Genomic DNA, 22,886 nt, shown 5'->3' on the forward strand with positions numbered 1-22,886 from the left:
TCACTAATTCCTTGAGATTCTTGGTGTGTGAAATATTTTAAAACATATCTGCATGATTGTGGGGGGAACATTACTTTTTCGGTGGCTAATTGAAAAAAAAAATATAATATTCTTTTGTAATTAATTTAGTTTGAAGCCCTGAATAAGCCAATACGCCAAAAGGTTATTGGGTGTGTAATACTTTTGCAAGGAACTGAATATGTTATTATGATTTTTCCAGTAAAATTAGTACATCTGATTATTAATTTGAGCAAAATTATCGGCAAGACAAAATTCTACTAAATCGAATTAAGATAATCACATGACACACATTCATTTAGGAACACGGGATGTCAAGGTAGTGCTGGTTATCGGGTCTTTGAGTGCTTTAGCCGTTTTTAAACAAAATTAACTTTTGGTTGTGGCCTCAAGAAAACTGTGAAAAGTGTCAAATTACACGAGCGAGTAAATCATATGAAGGCGTTCTATTTCCGGACACTGGTTTTACAGTTAAGTGCTTTTGAAATTGTCTTTAGTTGTCGACGACCGCAATTATTGACAGGAGGACATGTCGCCTGTAGACTTGAGTCACAATCCTGTGGGGTTACTAGCAGTCATCATAAATATTTACCTGGCATTTATGAAATTGTCAGGGATCCCTTAACCACACTGTGTCCAATTACACCATTTCCTGTGGTGTGTCTTGGGGTATGCTTCCCCATTTGAATCAAATCCTACTGGTTTCCATGGTCAATGACAGTAGGAGGAGCCTTCTGATCCAACTCAGATACAGCCCCTTCATTATCTGGTCACCTCTGGTGTTATTGTGAAGCAGTGGCCTGCCAAGGGATTGAATCCAGGAGACGACGCCAAGGGAGGAAATTTGAGCTGTACTTCTGAATATGTACACTTGATGCGTTGGTAGGATATCGTCTGATCAAAGGTGGCTTCTTACGTAGCCGTAGCAGTAGACTGGACCTGCAGCACCGCTATGACTTTCTCTCCCGACACCACCTCAGTCCCTTCCAAGATCAGATAAGAATCCACCAAGTACCCACTGTTCTTCAGTTTGATTTAAGCGAATCATTTCATTTTCAATATAAAGAGCTGCCGAAATTGTAGTTTTTTCAGTTTGTTTTGGGTGGACTTTTTTTGGACAAGGCTCGAGGTTTCGTTGCTTTCTGGAACTTTTCTGGACTATTTTACAGGCTTCTTTGCTGTCATGAACTTTCTGGACAAATTTCTACATATTACCTTCTGTTTTTTTTTTAATTGATGTTCACTATGTTTTGTGTACTGTTACCTAAGGCTAAATCTATTGCACCCAGGTCATCCTGGAAAGGGGATTACCCCTCGTGAAGCCCCTTCTCAAAATTGCTTGCTTTCCACTTGCTGAGGTTTTTCTTTGCCCGCATGTCGGTTTAAGATCAGGGGGTGGTGTCATTGTAACCTATGCAGTCCTTTGGGACATTTTGTGGTTAAGGGCTATACAAAAATGTGACTTGACTTGACTTGACTTGACAAGGGTGCCCACCCTCCTCTGATAGCCTGGTGCATCCTGTCAGTCAATCACATAGGACACACACACACAAGCCCCACCCATGATAGCATATGCTGTGTGCTGTCTGTTGCTTGACAAGATGCACGATACCAATGTAAATAAGGACAATTCAATTCAAAATGCGGGAAGTGGTGAACCAGCGATAACCGAAGTGCGAAGTCCTTGTATGAATATAGTTTAGTAGACACTCAAAACATGACATCAATGAGTTTCAAACTTGCAATCAGAACATGAGAAGAGCCTCAAGAGCCAAACTTCCAATCTTTTTTTGTTTTTTTTTTAAAGAGGATCCCGAAGCCGTTTTTTCCTCGTTGCCTTTCCCGACTGTGAAGCTGACAGCTGTCTTAAAAATTTATGACGGACACAATGCAATTCAGTGGCACAGAATCATTAAATAGGTGCAAAATAGGAGGAGGACAAAAAGAAGAAAAAAAGCTGAATCGGTTCCAGTATATTTAGGACAGCGGGATTGTTGTATTTCTAATGACTGCTCAGCTCCTAATGGAGCCTTCTTTTTTTGTTTTTTTCTTTTGTTTTTAAGCAAGGCTCTCTGCAAATGAGAGCAAGTGTGTGTGTGTGATTAAAGCTTTCTGGAAAAAAACAATGAATGGAAAGGGAAAATTGTGGATTTTCATAGTGTTGCTTACTTGATTGTGAGTTTTTCAGGGTAAATACAAACTTGGATTAACTTTGGTGTAGCCTCGGTTTGAAACTCCCACAGACACCAAGCTAGGGACACGCACATGTATTTATAATTCTTTATAAAAGTCCCAGCTTTGATTGAGGCACTCGATGAATCAACATAGAAACCCTTTTGCTCGGCTAGCCCGCTTTGCGTTTTTCTTTTTTATACAAAACAGTTAACAGCTCTTATAAATGAAAATGGGTCAAATTGGGTTGTATTCTTTGTTATCACTTTATCATAAAACAATGAGCCCTTTGGTGTGTGTATTGTATTTTCCATAATTTACTTTTTTGAAATGTTTTTTTTTAATAGCTTCTTCTCATCATTGTTTTTAATGTATTGATTTTCATTCTTTTGCTTCTCAATTTTTTGGGTGTGTTTTTTGTCTTCGTTTGTTTCACATTTTATTTTTTATTCTTTTGAATTTTTCAATTTTTCCATTGAGTTTTTATTTGCATTGTTTTAAGTTTCAATTTTTGTTTTGTGATATTTATATTTTGCAATTATACATTTTTGTTTATTCAATTTTAAATCTTTCATTTTGTATTACTATATAGTATTAGATTGTATTATATTTATGACTTTTTATATTTGCTTTTTTTTCATTTTGCATCTTAACATGCACAATTTCTCTTTTCCATTCGCAGCATGTTAGAAAAAAGTACATTACATGACTCCAATCTCTTGGCAATTCTTATGTAAACTAGATCCTTAAATGCAATTTTCTTGACCTATGAGTATTTTCAAATATGCACGCTCATATGATAGTTATTCAAGGTAATATAATTATTTTTAATGTTTTGTTTACCATTGAAAGGTGCTCAATTATACATACTGTCCTGATAGAAAAGTGACCAAAATGCTGTATGATTTGAAGAATATATCTTATCATTTCAAAACTTTTTCACAAGAGACAAACATCAACATCCAATCTTCTTGTGACGTATTTGAAAATTCTTGTTGCTGCTAAATGTAATTGTACTAATGTTTATTGCTATTGTTACGATGCACTATTCTTTATTACTACTGTATATGTTAGGCCAGTCTTTGAGCACTTTTTGCATGTATAAACTGAAGGTCCTATATCTTATTTTTCCCCTTTTTTACTTTTTTTCTCGGGAGTGCCATTGCCTACAATGTTTCCCTCCATTGCTATCAATAAATATATAGACGATTTAATTCAATTCTATCACCAAATTTCTGTATTGTTTTCATAGCATATACAGAACTTCTTCCTGCACACATCTTCCCACATTGTAGGTCAAACGTTACCATGGCGACATACGTTCACTAGAGTTTCCCTGGAAACAAGCTTACAACATCTTACCGAACAGAAAACAGCAAATAGGCTAATTTATTTGGCTTTTATTTATGTATATATATATATATATATATATATATATATATATATATATATATATATATATATATATATATATATATATGTTGGTCCGTGCAGATATATATATATGTATAATTTATGTATATTTCACTCGGGTTCTCATTAGTTGGGGTCCTCGCCGATGACACTCGAGTAATCAATAGCGCCCCCTTCAGATGCCGTCCATCAACATCTCATTACTCGTTCCTGCTGCTACTCGCTCGGGCTTTTTAGTGCACTTGTCACTTCCTCGTATCGCTGAGAGCCATTTTGTCCGATGAAATCAATCACAATGTGACATTTTTGCTCCTCCAATAGATAAAGGTTTTCCCAAATTCTAAAACGTATAAAATATGAGAACATTCTACATGTTTTCTTTGCATAACATGTGGAAACATTCTGCAAACAGGACAGTGGCCTTTTCCATAGGCAACATTTTAGTAATTATGCTACCAAAGAAAGGAAACCTACAACTATGTTCATTTACAGAACCCTCAGTCTCATCAGCCATGCAAGTAAAGTTATGCTAACGGTCTTATTAAACTAACTGAAACCACTGGCCAGAAATAACCAGGCCTAAGAACAGGCAGGTTTAAGTGAGGGAAGGAACACCACAAAACCAAATTTTATTCTATGTGTTCTATGCGCTAAGTTTCAAATACACCGGCGAAACATCTACCATGTCTTTGTGGATTTCAAGAAGGTGTTTACAGAGTATGGTAAGTTGCTTAATTGAACACCATAATGCGGATGTACAACATGGGCGAAAAACTAGTTTAGACCATCGAACTTCTGTGCGCTAAAATCAACAGAGCTGTACTGATCAATGGGACCATTGGAGTGTGGTTTCAGACCACAGTTGGTGTGAGCCAAAGCTGCATTCTCTTTCTAACTTCTATCAAAATCCTCCGAAAGACGATCATGACCAAAGCCCTAGACCAACATGAAAGTATAGCCAGCATTGGGGGACACATCTTCACCAACCTCCGTCTTGCTGTTGTTATTGTCAGACTGAAGTTCAGCAATTCAGAGAGTCGGTCAATTGCCTGGAACAAAGCTTCAACCCCTTATCAGATGGAAATCAGCACAGGAAAAAAACAAAGTAATGACCAATAACCTCCTAGGTATCACCACATACAGTACATCACCATCATCCACCAAGAGCTTGGAGCTGTCATATCAGAAGAGGGATCCGAAACAGTTATCATTCTCGGTATAGCTCAAACCACAGCTGCACTTGCCAGACACAAACCCATCTTGATGGACAAGAACAAAGCAGTGATATCAAAGATCAAACTCATTCAGGCGCTAGTTACTTCCATCTTCCCCTACGGTTGCAAAACATTGACTCTTAAAGCAAAACTGGAAAAGAAAATCCAGCCTATGAAGATGCGATGCTACGGGAAACTTCTAGCCATCAGCTACTTCATCCATGTGACAAATAAAACGGTGCTCAATACCAGAAAGGGGCACACTGGATCCTAAAAAAACTGTTGCCAGCTGCGTGCACATGGAAACCCGAGTCGTATGGTCACGTCACAAGATCCTCAGGACTGATCAAGACCATTCTACAGAGCACAGCTTTAGGGGACAGGAGGAGAGGAAGACAGAAAAAGAACCGGGCCGACAACTTTAAGGAATAGACTGGTGCCGACGTTGTCACGACTCAAAAACAGGCCAGGAGCCATCAACAGTGGAGAAAGCTGTCTATATTTGAGTCCTCATTGGTGCCCCAACCATCAGACAGTTAAGGGATCTGTGAACCTTGAAGTGTCTATACTTCATCAATATATTCCAATTATTTTCCAAGATAATGCATTTTGAAGACAGCATGTCTTGTCTTTGTCATCCTGAGCTGTGACTTCTTCAGAAGAACAACAGCACTTCACCAAGCCAGTCGCCATATTGTTTTCCATGTCAATTAGTCAAAAAAGTGATGAGCGTTTTAAGCCAAATTTTTGTATTTTCTGTAAAGAATACCTTTGCGTTCTATCACATGTGGATGCAGTAATGGTACAACAAATTGGCGAGCAGCCATAAAGGGGATGACTGGCAAAAAACAAACAAACATGGAAAGCCAGGGGGCTAACTGGGGACCAATAAAAGAAAGACAACACCAGGCTAACGCAAGCCAGGTCAATCAAAAATACATGGTGAGCAGCGAGGCAAACGGGGAACAAACATGAAGCCGCCCAGGAATAAAGAACAGTTAAAGCAAAACCTATGCTATCACCAGACTAGTTAATCAGACAATGGGCACCAACAGTGTTCTTTAAAATTGCTGTCTCACAAGTTGTGTTAATGGTATTCGCTATTTTGAAGGTTATGTTTATCCTTAATTGACGTGGGACAGGTCAACTTTGAGACTAAAAGTCTCGAGTCCCCTAACGCGGGAAATATTTTGCAACATATTTACATAATTGTGGGAAGGAATGCGCTCTGTACCCAATTCTGTCTGGGAATGCCTTTAAATGTGACACCTCAGAAGCACATTTCGCTTGAAGTACTTTTTAGATGACCCCCTTTCAAAGAAAGTTGGTTAGCGCCAAGCCCAGCAATGCTGTTAAGAATGCGCATGGTGCCTTATTATCATTCGAACAGCGAGTGCATTAGCGATTTTGGATGCCTGCCCCTCATTAGCGTTAAATGCTAATTTAACTCTATTAGGCTATCTTTTCAACACAATGATGCAGAATGAGACAAAATGGCCGCAAAATGTGAAAATCAAGCCTGCTCGAAAAATAATCCAGCAGTATTGGGACACTTACGTCTGTGTTCAACAAGGGAGCTACTCTGCGCCGATTTGAAGTAAGGCCATAGAAAACTGCTTTTAACTTTTTGTATTTTGTCAACAAAAACTATAGATCTATTAATAAAAACAGAACAAGAATTACAGATTAACAAATTATCCTTATTATACAAAAGCACAATGAAATTGGATGGCTTCTTTTTTAAGTGTACAAAAGCAATTTAGCTAGCTGCAGGGTAGCATCAGATATTCTTGAATTGAGCAAAGTTTACGATATGGTTAAAATACAACTGTCCCGAATGTACCAGAATCCCGCAAGTTGTAGCTTGTGGTCTTCCATGTCATTGGTAATAGGTGGTTGGTGAAATACAGACCCTGCAGGGGTACTTTGTGAGGGTTGTTAGGTAGTTTAGCCATAGAAGTAGGCTGGGCCTGCAGCCTCACTATTTTTTTCGCTCCCGACCCTGCCTCGGTCCCTTCCTGGACCTGATAACAATCCACAGAGCACCCGCTTGTGATCACCTTTTTTTATGCACTCTTCTGACTATCCGATTTAATCGATTAAATTATTTTCAGTAAAGAGCCGTTAAAAGCCAGCTGTCACTGTGGTTCTCTGTTTGTTTTGGTGGCCACATTGTCTTGAGCCCCCGCCCAGCTGTTTGACTGACAGCATACACCAGCCTATCCCAGTAAACCTGAAACACCCACATACTGCCTGTCCCTTGTGATAGCATTTGCCGTGTACTACCTGTGGCAGAACACAATGCAGGATAGGTTGATATCAATGACATTAAAGACAATTCAAAATTCGAAAAGCATGAACCAGCGATAACTGAAACGCTAAGTCACATTGGTTTACTGTATTGTCTTTCGAAACTCTTTGTAGCAAATTCATTTCTAAAATCCAAGTGCAAGTACAGTGGTCCATTCGATCGTTTCTGTTATAACGTGTCTGCAGTGCATCAGGCAATGACATTTCCATCTTCCTCTGACTTGACCTGCAGTCCCAATTCCCAATTTCAAATCTCCTGCATCAATCTACTTCCCCCATGTAGTTCTCTTGTTTTACCTGCCTCCTCTTTTTTAACCCTACCTCACATTTTCATTCACATATTTCCCCCCTGCCAGTAACTGACAGGTCTAGGAATTGATTTTCAACCCAGTGTGTTCCCTCTGTCTCACTCTCTCTAGGCATATCCCATATTTAGCTTCTACCACTCCAGGGTATAGTCCAGTCCACACGTTTGACAGGAGCAGTCTAATTCACGCCTTGACGGGCGCTCAGTGACAGTCCCCAAAGGGGGGGTTTCGTACACATTCTATGTTTTACTCTTTTTTGATTTAACAGTGCCTTAAAGGAAAATCCCAGGTATAAAAAGACCTTTAATCAAGACTTCTTAATACAGTGATACCCTTGTTATGGCTGTTAATGGGGAACACAACCCGTCGAAAAGGGACATTTCGCGAAGTAGCGACATAGTAACATTTACCTCGAGATGGCATCCTAACTGACTGCGAATATATGACTGTAACAAAATAACACCTATGGAACTACAAATAATAACACAGGCACTGAATTGCAGTTGGATTAATGCTCTTTATTGTCATTAGACCAAAGAAAAACAAAATATGAGGGTTTCACCTTCCAGTGTATAACAGCTTTTAAGAGAGACTATCTACGAATTGACCCAGGTCTCCACAATAATAAAAATACAACCATCCTAAATGTAGCGGTTTCTGACGAGTTGTTGCTCCAGGTCATCCGGTTTATGGGTCGCCAGGCGTGACTTGCTAGAGTTTGGACAATGCCTAGCCGCATTAGGCCGGTCCTGCAGCCCCGGTATGACTTCCTCTACCGACATCACCTCGGTCTCATGTGGCCTAACAGCAGTAGTTTGCGCTATTCTGAGCTTGATGTAATTGATGAATATCTTTTCAATATAACACACTGTAAAAAGCTTGCTTCGTTTTCTGTGGACCCATTCACTTGTGCGTCCGCCCAGCTGGCTGACACTAGCCTATCACAGTCTTTCACTCAAACAGTCACCCACCCAACACACAAATCCCTTCTGAACCTGCCCCCATGAAGGCATTTTATAAGTCTGCTGTACACATTGATATCAACGACAATAAAGACAATTACATTTATGAACCTGTGAATTGTGAACCAGCGATAACCAAAATCGCGAAGTAGCTAGGGATTACTCTATCGTGTCTTCCGCACTATAAGCCGCACATGATTATGATTATTATGCGGACACTCATATGATAGTCTGGAAGTGAGATTACCTCATCCTGAGGTCTTTGAGTTTGTCCTTGCCCTCATGTAGGTTTTGGATCAGGGGACCTTGTACTGGTATTCTGTATTCTGTACAGCCCTTGGAGATTTTTTGTGATTAAGAGCATCACAAATAAACAAAAATTGACTTGACTTGTGATATTTTTACATATATAAGGAAAATCAGACTCTAAGCAGCAAGGTCACACAAAAATAATCCATATATAACCTAGATTGATCAGTTAGAATATATTAATTTAGCAGAATTGCGTAACATCGGATGCAATAGAAATGCAACCGAGATTACGAATAAATATTTACAATTGGTCCGTGCATAAGGATGCACAGGATGATAAGGCACACGTTAATATTCCTGGCAAATTTGGGTTTCTTAAGCATACACCTAATTTAAGCTTCTTCAAAGTCACATTGATGCTGTGTGCCGTGATATTTATCAGTAGGTGGAACCAAAAAGGTTTTTTCATAAATAAGGACGTATGAAAGTACACATAATTGGGTTGCTGATGAGTGGGCAAAGACGACGCGAGTGTATTGAACGGGAAAGACGGTCGAACAAAAGCTCTGTTTCATCCCCAAATGAGCGTATCGATCGCAGGATTCTTACTGGCTGTGGAAAATGACAGGCCCGATAATTGATTTGCTTCTGTGTGTGTGCATTGTGAAGGGCATAATGTGTTCTTTGTTTTGTCTTACTACGAAAAATAATGGATTCTTAATTTGATCAATTATTTAAAGATATTTTTCACACAATTACAGTTTTATCGTATATTTTTCCATTTTTATTTCTACCTACCCACCTCTCCATTTATCTATCTATCGCTCTAGCTCTCTCTCTATCTTTCTATATCCATCTCTTTTCACCTCTGTATCTATTGTTCTCTCTATCGTGACATCTCTCTACCATTCTCTCTACTTCTCTCAATCTTTCTCTCAATCTCTCTCCAACTCTGTATGATTCTCTATATATAGATGTCTATCTACATACATTTCTCTCTCTCTTTCTCTCTCTCTCTCTCTCTCTGTGTCTCTGTCTCTCTCTCTCTCTCTCTCTCTCTCTCTCTCTCTCTCTCTCTCTCTCTCTCTCTCTATATATATATATATATATATATATATATATATATATATACATATATATATATATAAGGGCAGCACGGCGGCGCAGTGGTTAGCGCTTGTGCGGCACAGTTCATGTCATGGGAACCTGTCGTGGGTTCAAATCCAGCTCCAGACTTCCTGTGCGGAGTTTGTATGTTCTCCCCGTGCCTGCGTGGGTTTCCTCCGGGCACTCCGGTTTCCTCCCACGTTCCAAAAACATGCATTTCAGGTGAATTGGCCGGTCCAAATTGTCCCTAGGTGTGAATGAGCGAATGAGTTGTCTGTCCCCGTGTGCCCTGCGATTGGCTGGCAACCAGTTCAGGGTGTCCCCTGCCCACTGCCCGGAGATGGCTGGGATGGGCTCCAGCCCCCCCGCGACCCTAATGAGGATAAGCGGTACGGCTAATGAGATGAGATGAGATGAGATATATATATATATATATATATATATATATATATATATATATATATATATATATATATATATATATATATATATATATATATATATATATATTTATATTTTTTTATATTTTTTTTATCTTTATATATCTTTCCATCTCTATATCTATTTCTATTTATTGATCTGTCTATTTTTCTCTCCTTCAATACATTCCATCTATCTCTCTCACCCTCTAGACATTTCTATATACATCAATGATATTCTTTAAATATATGTTCTTTAATAAATGTAGTTATTAAGGCTTTATCTAACACAATTGTTAGGGTATTTTTTCCGAATTAAAAAAAAAATCATCCAAGTTAAAAAAAAAACAGCTATATACGTCCTTTGCAATGAATGCGTTGCACAACTCTTGTATTTACCGCATGGATCCTCTTTTTTCCCCCTCCAAAAGAAATGTCGCAGTGGGAGTCATTCCATCTCGTGGGTATTACTCACATAAGAGAGCGCCAACGGATGTTTTTTGAGGAAAAGAGCCGATCCAATTTCTCTGTGCTAAAGTGGCATATAAGACGCTAGTCTACCGTAATTAGGTACCGCCTCTGCCATCTCACCTGCTGATTCACGTTTCACTCCAATCGCTGGGCCAGCAGTTGCCGTTATATTTCCAATCCTACGTTTACAATTTAGATTTTAAACCCACACTATTATTATCAGCCGTGAGCAAAGCGAGGGTGCTGGTAATCTTTCCGTTTGGGATTAAAGTATATTTACATTAGTTTGTTTGTTTATCCGTCCACCCAAGAAAAGGGAGAAGAAGTATTTGTTTCACAGGCAGTCAAGTAGGTTACTCTAGATTTGAAAAACGCCCGAAAAAGCTCATCCAGTGCTATTAGTGTTTATTCTGCATTTTCCCCCAGAAAGACACCCCACTCTCCCAGGCAGAACAACATTAAATATCAACACCATATTTTACGGGCCATTAGGTAGGTTACCCTTCGGTAGAGATGACAAAAAAGCTATTTTAGCACTTTTGGTTTTGCTGACAATTTTTTCCCCAGAAAGACTTTCCCCTTCTCCCTGTCAAGAAGAAATTCAATTTCCACACAATGTCTCGCAGAACGTTAAAAATGTTGACAAACCTTTGAAATAAGCGCCCCAAAAAGTTGACACATCACTATTGGTTTTGCTGACCTTTTATCCAGAAATACATTCCATACTGCTGTTATATTTTCAATATACCTTTTGCAATTTTTTTCGAGACCCACGGCATTATTATCAACCGCGAACAAAGCGAGGGTCCTGATATATATATTTTTTTCTTTTGGGTCCTAAGTACGTATTGTTTGTTTGTGTCTGTCCACCAAAAAGGGAGGGGAGGGATTTTAGTTTCACAGGCAGTCAAGTAAGTTACTCTAGATGTGAAAAATGCCCTCAAAAAGTTGACCCAGCACATTTGGTTTTGTTGATTCAGCATTTTTCCTAGAAAGACATTGCACTCACTCAGTCCAGATCGATATCAAATATCAACACAATATTTTACAGGCAATTGGAGGAGTGGCCCTAGATGTAGAAATACGAGGAAAAAGCTGAATCAGCATTTTTGGTTTTGCTGACCGAGCAGTTTTTCCAGAAAGACATGTCACTCTTAGAGGCCACCACAACTTTCAATTTTAACACAATGTCTTGCAGAAAGTTAGAAATGTTGACACAAACATGGCCAAAAAGTGGACTCATCACTATTGGTTTTGCTGACATTTTTTCCAGAAGGACATTCCACTCTCCCAGTATCAGAACCATATTGAATATTAACACCATCAACACTACAGCCGGATGTGACAACTCCCCCAAAATTCTGACTGAATTGTTGGTTTTGGTTGACTCAGCAGCTTTCCCAAAAAGACATTGTACTCTCCCAGGCCAGAACAAGTTTAGCTAGGATCACAATTGTTTACAAGCAACCAGCCAAGTCAATCTATCAGTGACTGCCCATGCCAAAAAGGGAAATTTCACCCAAAAATGGTTTTGTTGGTGATGTTCTAAAAACACACAGGCATTCGAGTTTTATGATTTTATTTATAATGTTTTTGACCTGGATATATTATTACGCAACAAAATGTCCTCTTTTTTTACTTTGTTGAACGTCAAATCCTCCCTACACCTCATTAGCACCATCGAACGCATTTGCACCTGCCTACCCAAATCCTTCCGCCACACTTTGACGCTTGGCCAATTAGTCTCAATGTGTGAATGCTTCAGACCAAGCAAGTTCTGTAGCTTTATTTCACTATTTCTCTTGGCGAGCTTGGTGTACAGACAACGGTCACCAAATTGCATATAGGGATTATAAAAGACCACATTTTTTTTTCAATTACAATCACGCAAAAAAGGTTGCAAAATATTCCACACGCCGGACGACTTGAGAAATGTAGTCCCAAATTGCTCGATTCGCCGTATATCCTCTGCAGCTGTGACAGGATTTATCAACGACGCGTCTCGTCGAAATGACATAAGACACACGTCCAAAACAGACTGCAATTATAGTGAACAGTGGTTGCATACAGCCCATTTCTGCTTTAGGTATTGACCTGGAGATAGTATCACTGGGGGACTTGTGACTCTTTTGTCTTCCAAAATCTGCGGGAGCTAAGTTTTGTTGCTGCTGTTAAAGTGTGTGTTTTTTCTTTTTTGCCACTGTTTAAGTTGGCCTTTGTGTTTTTCGCCACACGTTTTGCAATTGGAATGACATCAGAATTATCGTTGGCGTCAGGGGGCTGAAGGCCTTTAGTTTTGTTTGGTCCAGGTGAGCGCTGTTAGCAGTCGGCTAGCCTGCCATGTCCATTGTCTTTTTCCCTCGGTTTTGTTCATGTTTATTGCCGTATCCGTTTTTTGTTGTTGGTGACAAAGTAGTCTGGGTGCTTACTGCATGTTTTTGGTCAGCCGGGATTATGATTTTCTGTCAATCTGTCCCTGTTAGCTCTCTTTAGCAGCCAGCTAGCCGCCCCGTGTTCATCAAGTCTATTTCAGGCTGTATTTTGTTGTTGGTTCTCGTGTAGACTGGCTGCTTATTGCACGTTTACGGTCAGCTGTTCTTCTGCCGATCGGTCCTGTTCCGCCCTCTTTAGCACCCAGCTAGCTTGGCGTGTCCCGGCTGGCTTAGCCCCCGTTAGCTGTCTGTGTTTTTGTTTTCTCCTGTTCCCCCCATTTTGGCTGCTTGCCATTGATGCACCCACCTGCGACAGCCATTCACCACCAAGACTACTAAAACTCTACTTAAAACCCTCGTAACCCGTTCGACTGATTAACACATAAACCAATATGGTGACTGGTTTGGGAGGGGGCTGATGTTACTCGGATGCGTCACAGCTAAGGAAGTCAAAGACGAGACATGCTGTCTTCAAGATGCATTCGTTTCTAAAAATAATTCGAAAATACAGATGAAATATAAATGGATTTTATGCAAAAAACATGTACTCATTTGTCACATTTTGCTTCAGAATTTAGGTATCCCTTTTTAGTAGCAGGTGGCAATATTAGACTTTCACGAATACCACTCAGCAACCATCAAGCCTTAATCCAGATATTCATATTGTTGATTCTTGGAAAATATTCCAAGTTTTTTACCTATAAGTTTGAAATCTGACACTGTATTCGTAGCAGTGTGAAACACACCAAGGACGGTTCAGAAGAACCAATCAGTTGAGTTGACTCAGCGAATTATGATTTGATTCATCAGTTGGCGAGGGTACGATGCCATCATTTTCTTTTTTTGCCGACGTTTGACATATATCTAAATAAACCCGTCAATGCGATAAACCTTGGAAGATTTATCCCTCCGATAAAAGACGATTCATGGTGGGGTTGAAACTGAGGTCGATGGCGGTTAGCGCGGGTCGATTGGGGAAACGAAGAGCAGTTTCCGGAACGGTCGGGGAACGATTGTTTTGCGATTATTATTTCTCTCTATGTTTTTATCCATCTCGATATCTCTCTATATCTCTATGTACCTCTTTCTACCCTTCTCTATCTACTCTGAATATCTTTATGTATATCTATCTCTATCTAACTTTCCATCTATTTATATCTGTCTACTACTACCACTCTCTATCTCTCTCTGTTATGATTGTTCTATCTATTTCCGTATTGATCTCTTTATCTCTATTGATATACATTTATATCTTTATTTTACTGTGCCGTTATCTAGCTTTATCTCTATCTTCATCTCTACCTTTATCTCTCTCTATCTGTATCTATATCATTCTCTACTTATATCGCTATCTCTCTCTCTCTCTCTCTCTCTCTCTCTCTCTCTCTATGCATATCGATATTGCTCTTTTTTATTTCTACCACGCTATATATCTATTTCCATCTATCTATTTTTATCCCCCTATTGTTGTCCATCTTTCTAAATTTGTCTATCTTTCTGTATCATAATCTCTCTCTCTCTCTCTCTCTCTCTCTCTCTCTCTCTCTCTCTCTCTCTCTCTATGCATATCGATATTGCTCTTTTTTATTTCTACCACGCTATATATCTATTTCCATCTATCTATTTTTATCCCCCTATCGTTGTCCATCTTTCTAAGTTTGTCTATCTTTCTGTATCATAATCTCTCTCTCTCTTTCTCTCTCTCTCTATATATATATATCTTTCTCACTCTATTCATTCATTCACTATGTCTCTGTCTCTCTCTCTCTCTCTCTCTCTCAATATATCGCTCTATATACTGGTATATACCTCCCTCTCTCTCTCTCTCTCCATTTATCTTTCCCTATTCATATCGCTATCTCTATCTATATCGCTTTATCTTGCTAGCACTCTGCCTCTGTCCATTTCGTAATCTCTCCTTCTCCCTCATTCTCTCATCCTGCCTCGCCCTTTCCCCGCCACTGCCACCTCTGAGGGATGACTTTTAAAACCAACACTTTCTGACTCACGAAGCGGGCGATTGAAGGCTGCACAAAAAAAGAGAAGAAATCTCTTTCTGTGTTTGCTCAGCAGTCCGTCTGTCCCCTATTCACCCGCCGATCGCATTTAATGACTCCACTTCATCTCGGGCCGAGACATCCTCTAATCTATTAGGTTCAGATGAAGCCCTGATGGACTTGTCAGCAAAGTCGCCCGAGCGTTACGTTAAACACAGCGAAGGGGAAAGACCGAGGGGAAGTCTGTCGCTGTCCACCCTTCCAGGTTCTTAGGCTGAGAAAGGGCTTCGTCTTAATTTTTTCGGATGACTGGACGACATTGTTTTACATACCATATCAACTTTGTAGTGAGCCTAGCTGACCCAGCACTAATACAGACATTACTGTCTAATTATGAAAAAAAAGGTTAAAATAAACCTGGGGTTTTTTTGTTCAACATAGGCTCTTTTTTGTGAGTAAATAGGTGCGGTCTTATGTTTGTGAAGTTTATTATCACTTAATTGGAATTGTAATCATTAATAAGGGAAACAATTGGTTGAGGTTGACAGGTATGTAATAACCTCCGTGTTTCTGGTTTGGATATTGTCAGGTTTGATTTTGTTTGGACGTTTTGTTTTTTTGTAACCATTTGTTTGTTACATTTGTCCTGTTTGTATTTAATACAAACCATATTTTGAGCAACTCTGCTTCTTTCCACTTAGGAAAAAAAGTCACGGATAAACTACTTTGTGTCTTAGACCAAATCAATCTATTTTTTCTTGTCCTTTGTCAAGATTGGCATCAATAGTTTTGGTAAAAATAACAAAACTCTTTAAAGGTACATTATGTAATATTTGACTACTGAATGGCAATGTGTTATCTAATGTGAAAACCAGTGCAGAATGAGCGTAGAAATACACATTTTTAAAATATTTTAAACCAAGGGCATTGGTATGATGTCGGCAATGATAGTGCATTTTATTAAAGGGACAGTGTGTAACATATAATGCCTGGTACATAAAATACCTTTATTCAGTAAAAAAACAACAACATTGAATTAAATAATTGGCAAAAATACATGAAATATCATATCAATGTTAGTTTTTATACATACTTCTAGTTTGAGAGATTTGTGTTACTTTTACAAAGCGACATCCATACCTAGTATCCCCACCGTGTTTGTTTGGCATCTTGCTGCTAGCTGTGTTAATTTAGACAACATAGTGCCATCTAGTGGTCAAATAGCACACAATGGTGAGTATATTGGTGTAAACATGTATCTTTAAGTAATAGATGATAACGGTAGGGGAAAAGCGACAATTGCTCAATATTGGCAGAGACACATCTAAAACTACGGCCTTGTTTAGAACGGTATGCATAAACGATACATTGATGTAAAACGGTAGCGCTTTCAGACGAATTTCTTCATCCACAAACACGGGATCTTTTACCTGTTACTGATTTCACCCTCCCCAATTAGCTCACCGTGTACTTCTGTCTTTCCTTGCAGGTTTTATCTACACTTGCGGCGGCACCCTGAAGGGCCGCAACGGCAGCGTGGAGTCTCCGGGGTTCCCCTACGGGTACCCCAACGGGGCCAACTGTACTTGGGTCATCGTCGGAGAGGAAGGCAGTCGCATCCAGCTCATTTTCTTGTCCTTCGCCATCGAGGAAGAGTATGACTTTTTGTCCTTGTACGACGGGCACCCGCACCCGGCCAATTTCAGGACAAGGTAGGCCAGTTTACTTATACAAAAACTGAACTCAGGGGTAATTTGCCCGAATCAAAATAAAACTAGATTACAGTTAAAAAGGTTGACGACTATAATCATCGATTGTGTTAGTTAGCGTAAGGTGAAGACTCGTGTCTGTTTTTTGGCTACAACGCAAATTTATCAACATCCCTACAATTTTGATTCGATGATTAATGACGCAGTGGAAAAATATGCTGCTACAAATATAAGGTTAGCTAAATGCTATTTTCAGTGGGTGCCTGGGCTGTGAATGTTTGCTCAAGCACTAGCAGTGGCGACAAGAGATTCTGGCTTTAACGCCAGCATCTTGCGGTATTTGATACGCTTCCCCACTTTAATTGAGAAGCCAGGGTTAGCCTCATAAACCCGAATCCTCACCCCCTATATCCTAGACCCTAACACAAAAGCCTAACCAATAAACCCTTAACCCATGAATTCATAGCCCTAAACAATAACCTTTACCTTAACCTTATATCCACCAAATCTTAGACCCGATCTCCTAAACTTAACCCCTATGCCTAGCTATGACCCAAAACCTAGCCTCAAACCCTAACTCCTAACCCCTATCACCTAACCCGTAGCCCCTAATTCCTAACTCAAACCCTAAACCTTACCCCTAACCATAGCCCCACGCATCTTACCCTAACGTCAACCCAGGCCCTTTAAACTCATAATTTTGCCCCCTTAATTTTCTAAAATCAAATCCCTAATCCTAACCCCCTTAACCTTGGTACCTAACACAAACACCTTACCCATAAACCTTTAAACCATAAATGCCAACTCTAATCAACAACCTTTACCTTAACCCTCTAACCCCCCAATCCTAGCCCCATAACCTCTTAAACTCAAACCCTAATCCTAAATCCCTACCCTATCTATAACCCTAACCCTATCCTTAACACTTGTCCCTCTAACATCTTAACTTAGCCCCCTAACCTCCTAAACGTACCCCTAATCCTAAACTCCTAACCCTATCTATAAGCCTAACCCTATCCTTAACCCATGTCCTTAAACCCCTAAATGTAACCGCTAATCCTAACCTCATTACCTCTAGCCCTGCCGACTAATTTAAAACCCAAACCACCTAACCCTAAAATATATATTTTTTCACATTATAGTCACTTATGTTTACAATATTTAATCTGTTTGGCATCAACCATTCTCTCCTGTTTTATATCAAAATTTAAAACTGGAAAAAACATTAATTAAATAAGCAACCTAATGATCACAAGTTAAGTAATTTGAATTAAGAGTTAACTAACGGAGAACAGTCATTAAATGCAATTAAATAATTTAATTTCTTGACTTTACGTAATACAGCTGAAATTCATCTCTTTATATCTTGTCTCCGAAAAAAGGCCTCAGTTTAAAAGAAAAAGCCAGGGGCTAGAGTGCTGGCATTGCTGCAAGTGGAACAGCTGCACCCCAACAAAGAAACCCAAATGCAAAGGCCAAGTTCATTGTCAGGTTCCGCCAATGTTATATTCTGCAAAATGATATTAGATCCTAATCTAATTTGCCACAAAATTGTTTCACAAATTAAGGTCGAATCCCCTGTGCCAAAAGCCTCTGGAAATGGGTCCAGTGGGTCTCTTTGTCAACATGAGTCTCGGTTTGACTTTAATAAAGCTGAACAATTGTCTGTTTTGTATCCAAAACCTGGCTAAAAACCTAGGGGTGTAAACCATGTGACCTATGGCCCAGATTAGGCCCCCAATGGATTTCAATGAGCCCGCAAGACGAATGTTGAGAGAAATTAAGGAAAAAAATGGGCTGCAGCTATAAATATGCCTGTCTGTCTGTCTGTCTGTCTGTCTGTCTGCCTCTGTCTGTCTCTATCTGTGTGTCTCTCTCTGTGTCTAAGTGCCTCTCACTGCGTGTATGTGTCTCTCTGTCTCTATCTCTCTCTCTTGTTCTTTCTCTCTCTTGTTTTCTTTCTCTTGCTTGCTCGCTCTGTTGTTCTCTTTCTCTCACTGTCTCTCTCTGTTGTCCTCTCTTTGTCTCTTTTTCCCTCTTGCTGCCTCTCTATTTTCTCTCTGTTGCTCTCGTTCTGTTTCCCTCTCCTTCGTTCTCTTTTTTCATTTTTTTTCACCATGTCTTTCTATTTCTCTTCTCTGTCTCTCTTCTTTCTTTCTATTTGTTTCTCATTTTGTCTCTCTTTTTCTTTTTCTTTCTCTCTCTTTCTCTCCCTATCGCGCTCATTATCTTTATTTATTTTTTTTTCGCTCTCTTTTCTGTCCGTCTCTATTTTTCTTATTCTCTTGCTCTCTACTCACTTGGTATATTTCTCTTTGTCTCTCTCGCTTTAATGTCTTTCTTTCTCTCTTTCTTTCAGTCTCTTTTCTTTCTCTTCCTCTCGTTTTTAATCTTTGTCTCTGTGTGTCTCTTCCTCTTTCCGTGTCTCTCTTTCTCTTTTATTTCTCTTTCTCTGGTTTAACACCTCGGGAAACTGGTCCAGAGGTCGCTTTGTCAACACGATTTAGCGACATCCGTCGTACAACGAGTTCGTGCAAAGGTCCGAATAATTTAACGAATCGAGGCGAGACGTCGCTTGAGAGAAGAGGGGGAAGCGATTTAGGACACGGAAAGATGCAAATGAGTCCTCGCCAGAGTTGCTGGAAAGCGTTACTCTTGCCACGGGACGCTTTTCTTTTTGGGACGGCAATCGCGTCTGAATCCAGATGCAATCGCTTTTGTTCAAGCAGCGTGTGAAGTTGCCAAAAAGAAAATGCTTGAATGGGGAATTTTTCCTCTGTGACGCCCAGGGACGACGTTCAGCAGTTAAAAGGAAAGCGGAAGTGAAAGACGTCCTGAGTAAACTCGCATTTTACTGCATTTATTTATTTTTTCACAAAAGTTGGCTTCACGGCTTGCAATATGAAGTCAGACCAAGTAACTAGGGCATAAGTAACTCTAGTAACTTGTTTTATTACCCGACCCTGATCCGCGGGTATTAAAGCAATACCCATTCTGAACCCGGCCAGTTAACTTGATTTGAGGGACCGACCCCCAAAAAAACCCCAAAATATTCACATTTTTTTGTCGACCTACATACTTTTATTTTTTTAATTATCCACCCTTCTTTGTTCTATGTTTCCTTTTTCTTTGTGTAGTAGTGTAGTCCCCCTTGCCTATGTATAGAAACATTTGTATGCATACCTTAATTGTGTATTCTTAACATACTTTTTTTTTTAAATATGTTGCTGCCAATACACACTACAAGCAGTATCTAAACTTTTTAATATTTCTCATATTTTCTGTCTCTTTTCAGTCTTTTATTACATTCTTATGCAATGTTTACTATGTTGTTATCAATGACGAGAGAAAATTCCTCGTCTCGGGGTTGATGCAAATTCTTGAAATTCTTGAAAATGCTTGAATTTTAATGTTGTGTTTTCAAGGATAGGAAAGTACTTACATTTTGCGTAAAGTGCTTGTAAATGCTTAAAATTTGAGTCATGTTTCTCAACAAGTCCGCTTAAAAATGACGCAGATACTGCTCTCTGTTTGATTTGTTTTGCCATATTCTTCTTCCCTCTTGGTTAACGGCAGCTGATATTGGTTTGTATGGCATTTTATGATGAAGCCTCATCACCGCTTATTGGACAGGTGCATGCTTCGCCTACACAGGGAACTATGAAATGTATTAGTGTATGTAATAGTGCAAATATTACATATCAATTATGAACATTTATTATACAAAAAAGTTGGAGAGTGTTTTCCGTTGGTAAATTGTAATGGGAAGAACTTCCTGCAACTGAAAATGTAAGCTAGATATAATTGTTTACCCATGACCAATGTTCCCTCTAATTTTCCACGGGTCTGAGCGTTCACACAAAGTCGGTGAGCAACGCTTGAAACAACAGTGAGCAACCATAATCCCAAGTGTGGCAAGATAATTAATTATCAAACATCTCCAAAACTTCAAGTTACATTTTGCTGAGTTTCCGGCAAAATTATGTTTCTCTTTGAATGAATTGACTCTTGTACTATTGCAAAGGTTGTACGGCCTACAAACGTCATTTTTTCTTACAATTCTTTCACAAGATATACATTTCTTTTTATTTCCTGATATATTTTGTCGCATAATGTTAACATTTTTGGGGGCTTATTTATTCGGTTGTACGATGCAGAACTGTACTTAATCACATTTTTTTGTGGAAGTACAATGTTGGCAACAAGATTCACTTGATATAATTGGAAATTATTTGAATGCAACACAAACTTTTTCTTCTTTTTTCTGTGTTTTTTTTAATTCTTTTAAAAATATCTCATTGTGATTATTTTTTCCGAGCTGTTACTTTTTTCTTTTTGTTCTCTATTTACTTTTTTCCTACATTTCTTTTTTTTCTTTTTTTCTGGCTTCTTTTTCTAATTTTTTTCCTTCTTTTTTTTCTCTCCCCTTTGTTTTTTTTTTTCAGCTTTTCACTACTTTTTCATTTTGTTATTTTTTGTCTTTTTTGTTCTATTCCCCCCTTCTTTTAAGTCATTTTGTGCATATTTTTACATAATAGTTGGTCATGTTGGGATTAAAGAAGCAAAAACAACCTGAAGAGCTGTTTAGAACCCTAGCAATTGCGCACGCCCGCAGCTTGGAGGGAACACTGCCCATGACCTATATGAGGAGAGATTTATCTCAAAACAAATATATTTGGGATTGACTTAGGATTTAAAAATCACATGTCTTGACAAATGCACATACAATATTTAATATCACATATGTAAATCGTAGATATATTTGTGGCTCCACAAAATACGCAATCCCCACCTGATTTCTACTTTTACTTTTTTATAAGAAATCGGAAAATTGGCTTTGAAAGTTCATTAAAAGTGCTTGAATTTGGCCAGGAAAAAGGTCTACAAACCCTGAATTCTAAAAATTACAAATGATCTGCCAAATACACCAGCTGTTTCCCCTCAATGGGGTCTTTCTGTCTTTTTTTGTGTGTCATGAACAAGTAAGATAACTTGTAATTTGTTTAGACAAGGTCAGCACTTTATTTTAGAGTGTATCAAACACCAGTTTTATGACGCAATTTTTTTGTTTATTATCCATGGTTTTAAACCAAATTTACAGGATTACTGCAATATCTATCAGGAGGATAGAAACCTTTGTGAGGTGCCTGTTACCTGAGGTAGACAATCAGTGTCAGATTTTCAGAACCAGACCGAGTATTAGGACGCAGAAAAATTGAGCTGTGGAGTAACAATTCATGTAAGGACATTTATGACGTGAAAGTAAAAAAAGAAATGCATTCCGGACCAATCGATTATGTAAATGCTATGCCACCAAAAGGCAAGAAGTGCGCTCCCCCAAAGGTATGAACTAATGGTTGACCACGGTTTTTATAAGACAGTGTTGTGGATTTGTAAAATTTCACATTAAACTATTTTGACAGACACTTCTGGGAACACACAGAACAAAGACTTCAGAGAGACACATCTGAATCTTAAAGGTTCTAAGATAAGATTCTTACTGACACATTACTCATTCAGCAAGTAAATACTTCTTTAAAGTATATGTATAAATATGATGTGCGTTTATAACAACTGAATTAATCATGTCATTATCAAAGTAATTATGTTATGATTAAATAATTAAACTAGTATAGCTGGAAAACTTATGTGATGGTGACAACACAATCTAACAGTACCTACATATCAGGTAATGCGTATTATGGGGCGGCTTCGAATTTCATTGACACTCCGTGTAATGACAGTAAAAGGGTTCTATTCTATTCTATTCTATTCTATTCTTTTCATTGTGTGCTTTACGGCGTGAGACACTTCCGCCCCAATCGGATAGTTGAACGAAAGCAACACGATTGGTTCGGCAGCCTCATTTCATCACAGATTTTCTTTATTGTACAGGTAAGGCCTTGTAACATTTGCATTGCCTATTAAAAGTCGAACATTGACAATATTTAGGTTTCTAAAGGGTTATTGTTTGGTGTAAACATTGTGACTCGTTTTTGTGTCGAAAGTGTAATCCGTAGGCAAACACATCATGGGTCGACTTCTGGCTTAAAGGCATCGTGGCTTGTAATAGGCAATTGGCAGTACATCAAACTCACAGCC

The 22,886-nt window shown here is 38.9% G+C and overlaps 1 protein-coding gene across 2 annotated transcripts in view; it reads left to right on the forward strand.

Annotated features, from left to right (window-relative positions):
* The window catches only part of csmd3b (CUB and Sushi multiple domains 3b), a 493,867-nt gene that overhangs the window by 95,199 nt on the left and 375,782 nt on the right, over window positions 1–22,886 (forward strand). For both annotated transcript variants that reach the window (XM_088329348.1, XM_088329349.1), the window contains exon 2: window positions 16,565–16,787. In XM_088329348.1, coding sequence (XP_088185474.1) covers window positions 16,565–16,787 — 223 coding nt within the window. The remainder of the gene's footprint in view (window positions 1–16,564; window positions 16,788–22,886) is intronic.

This window comes from Urocampus carinirostris, chromosome 2, assembly GCF_059441175.1.
Source record: "Urocampus carinirostris isolate Australia breed hairy pipefish chromosome 2, RoL_Ucar_1.0, whole genome shotgun sequence".
NCBI classification, from domain to species: Eukaryota; Metazoa; Chordata; class Actinopteri; order Syngnathiformes; family Syngnathidae; genus Urocampus; species Urocampus carinirostris.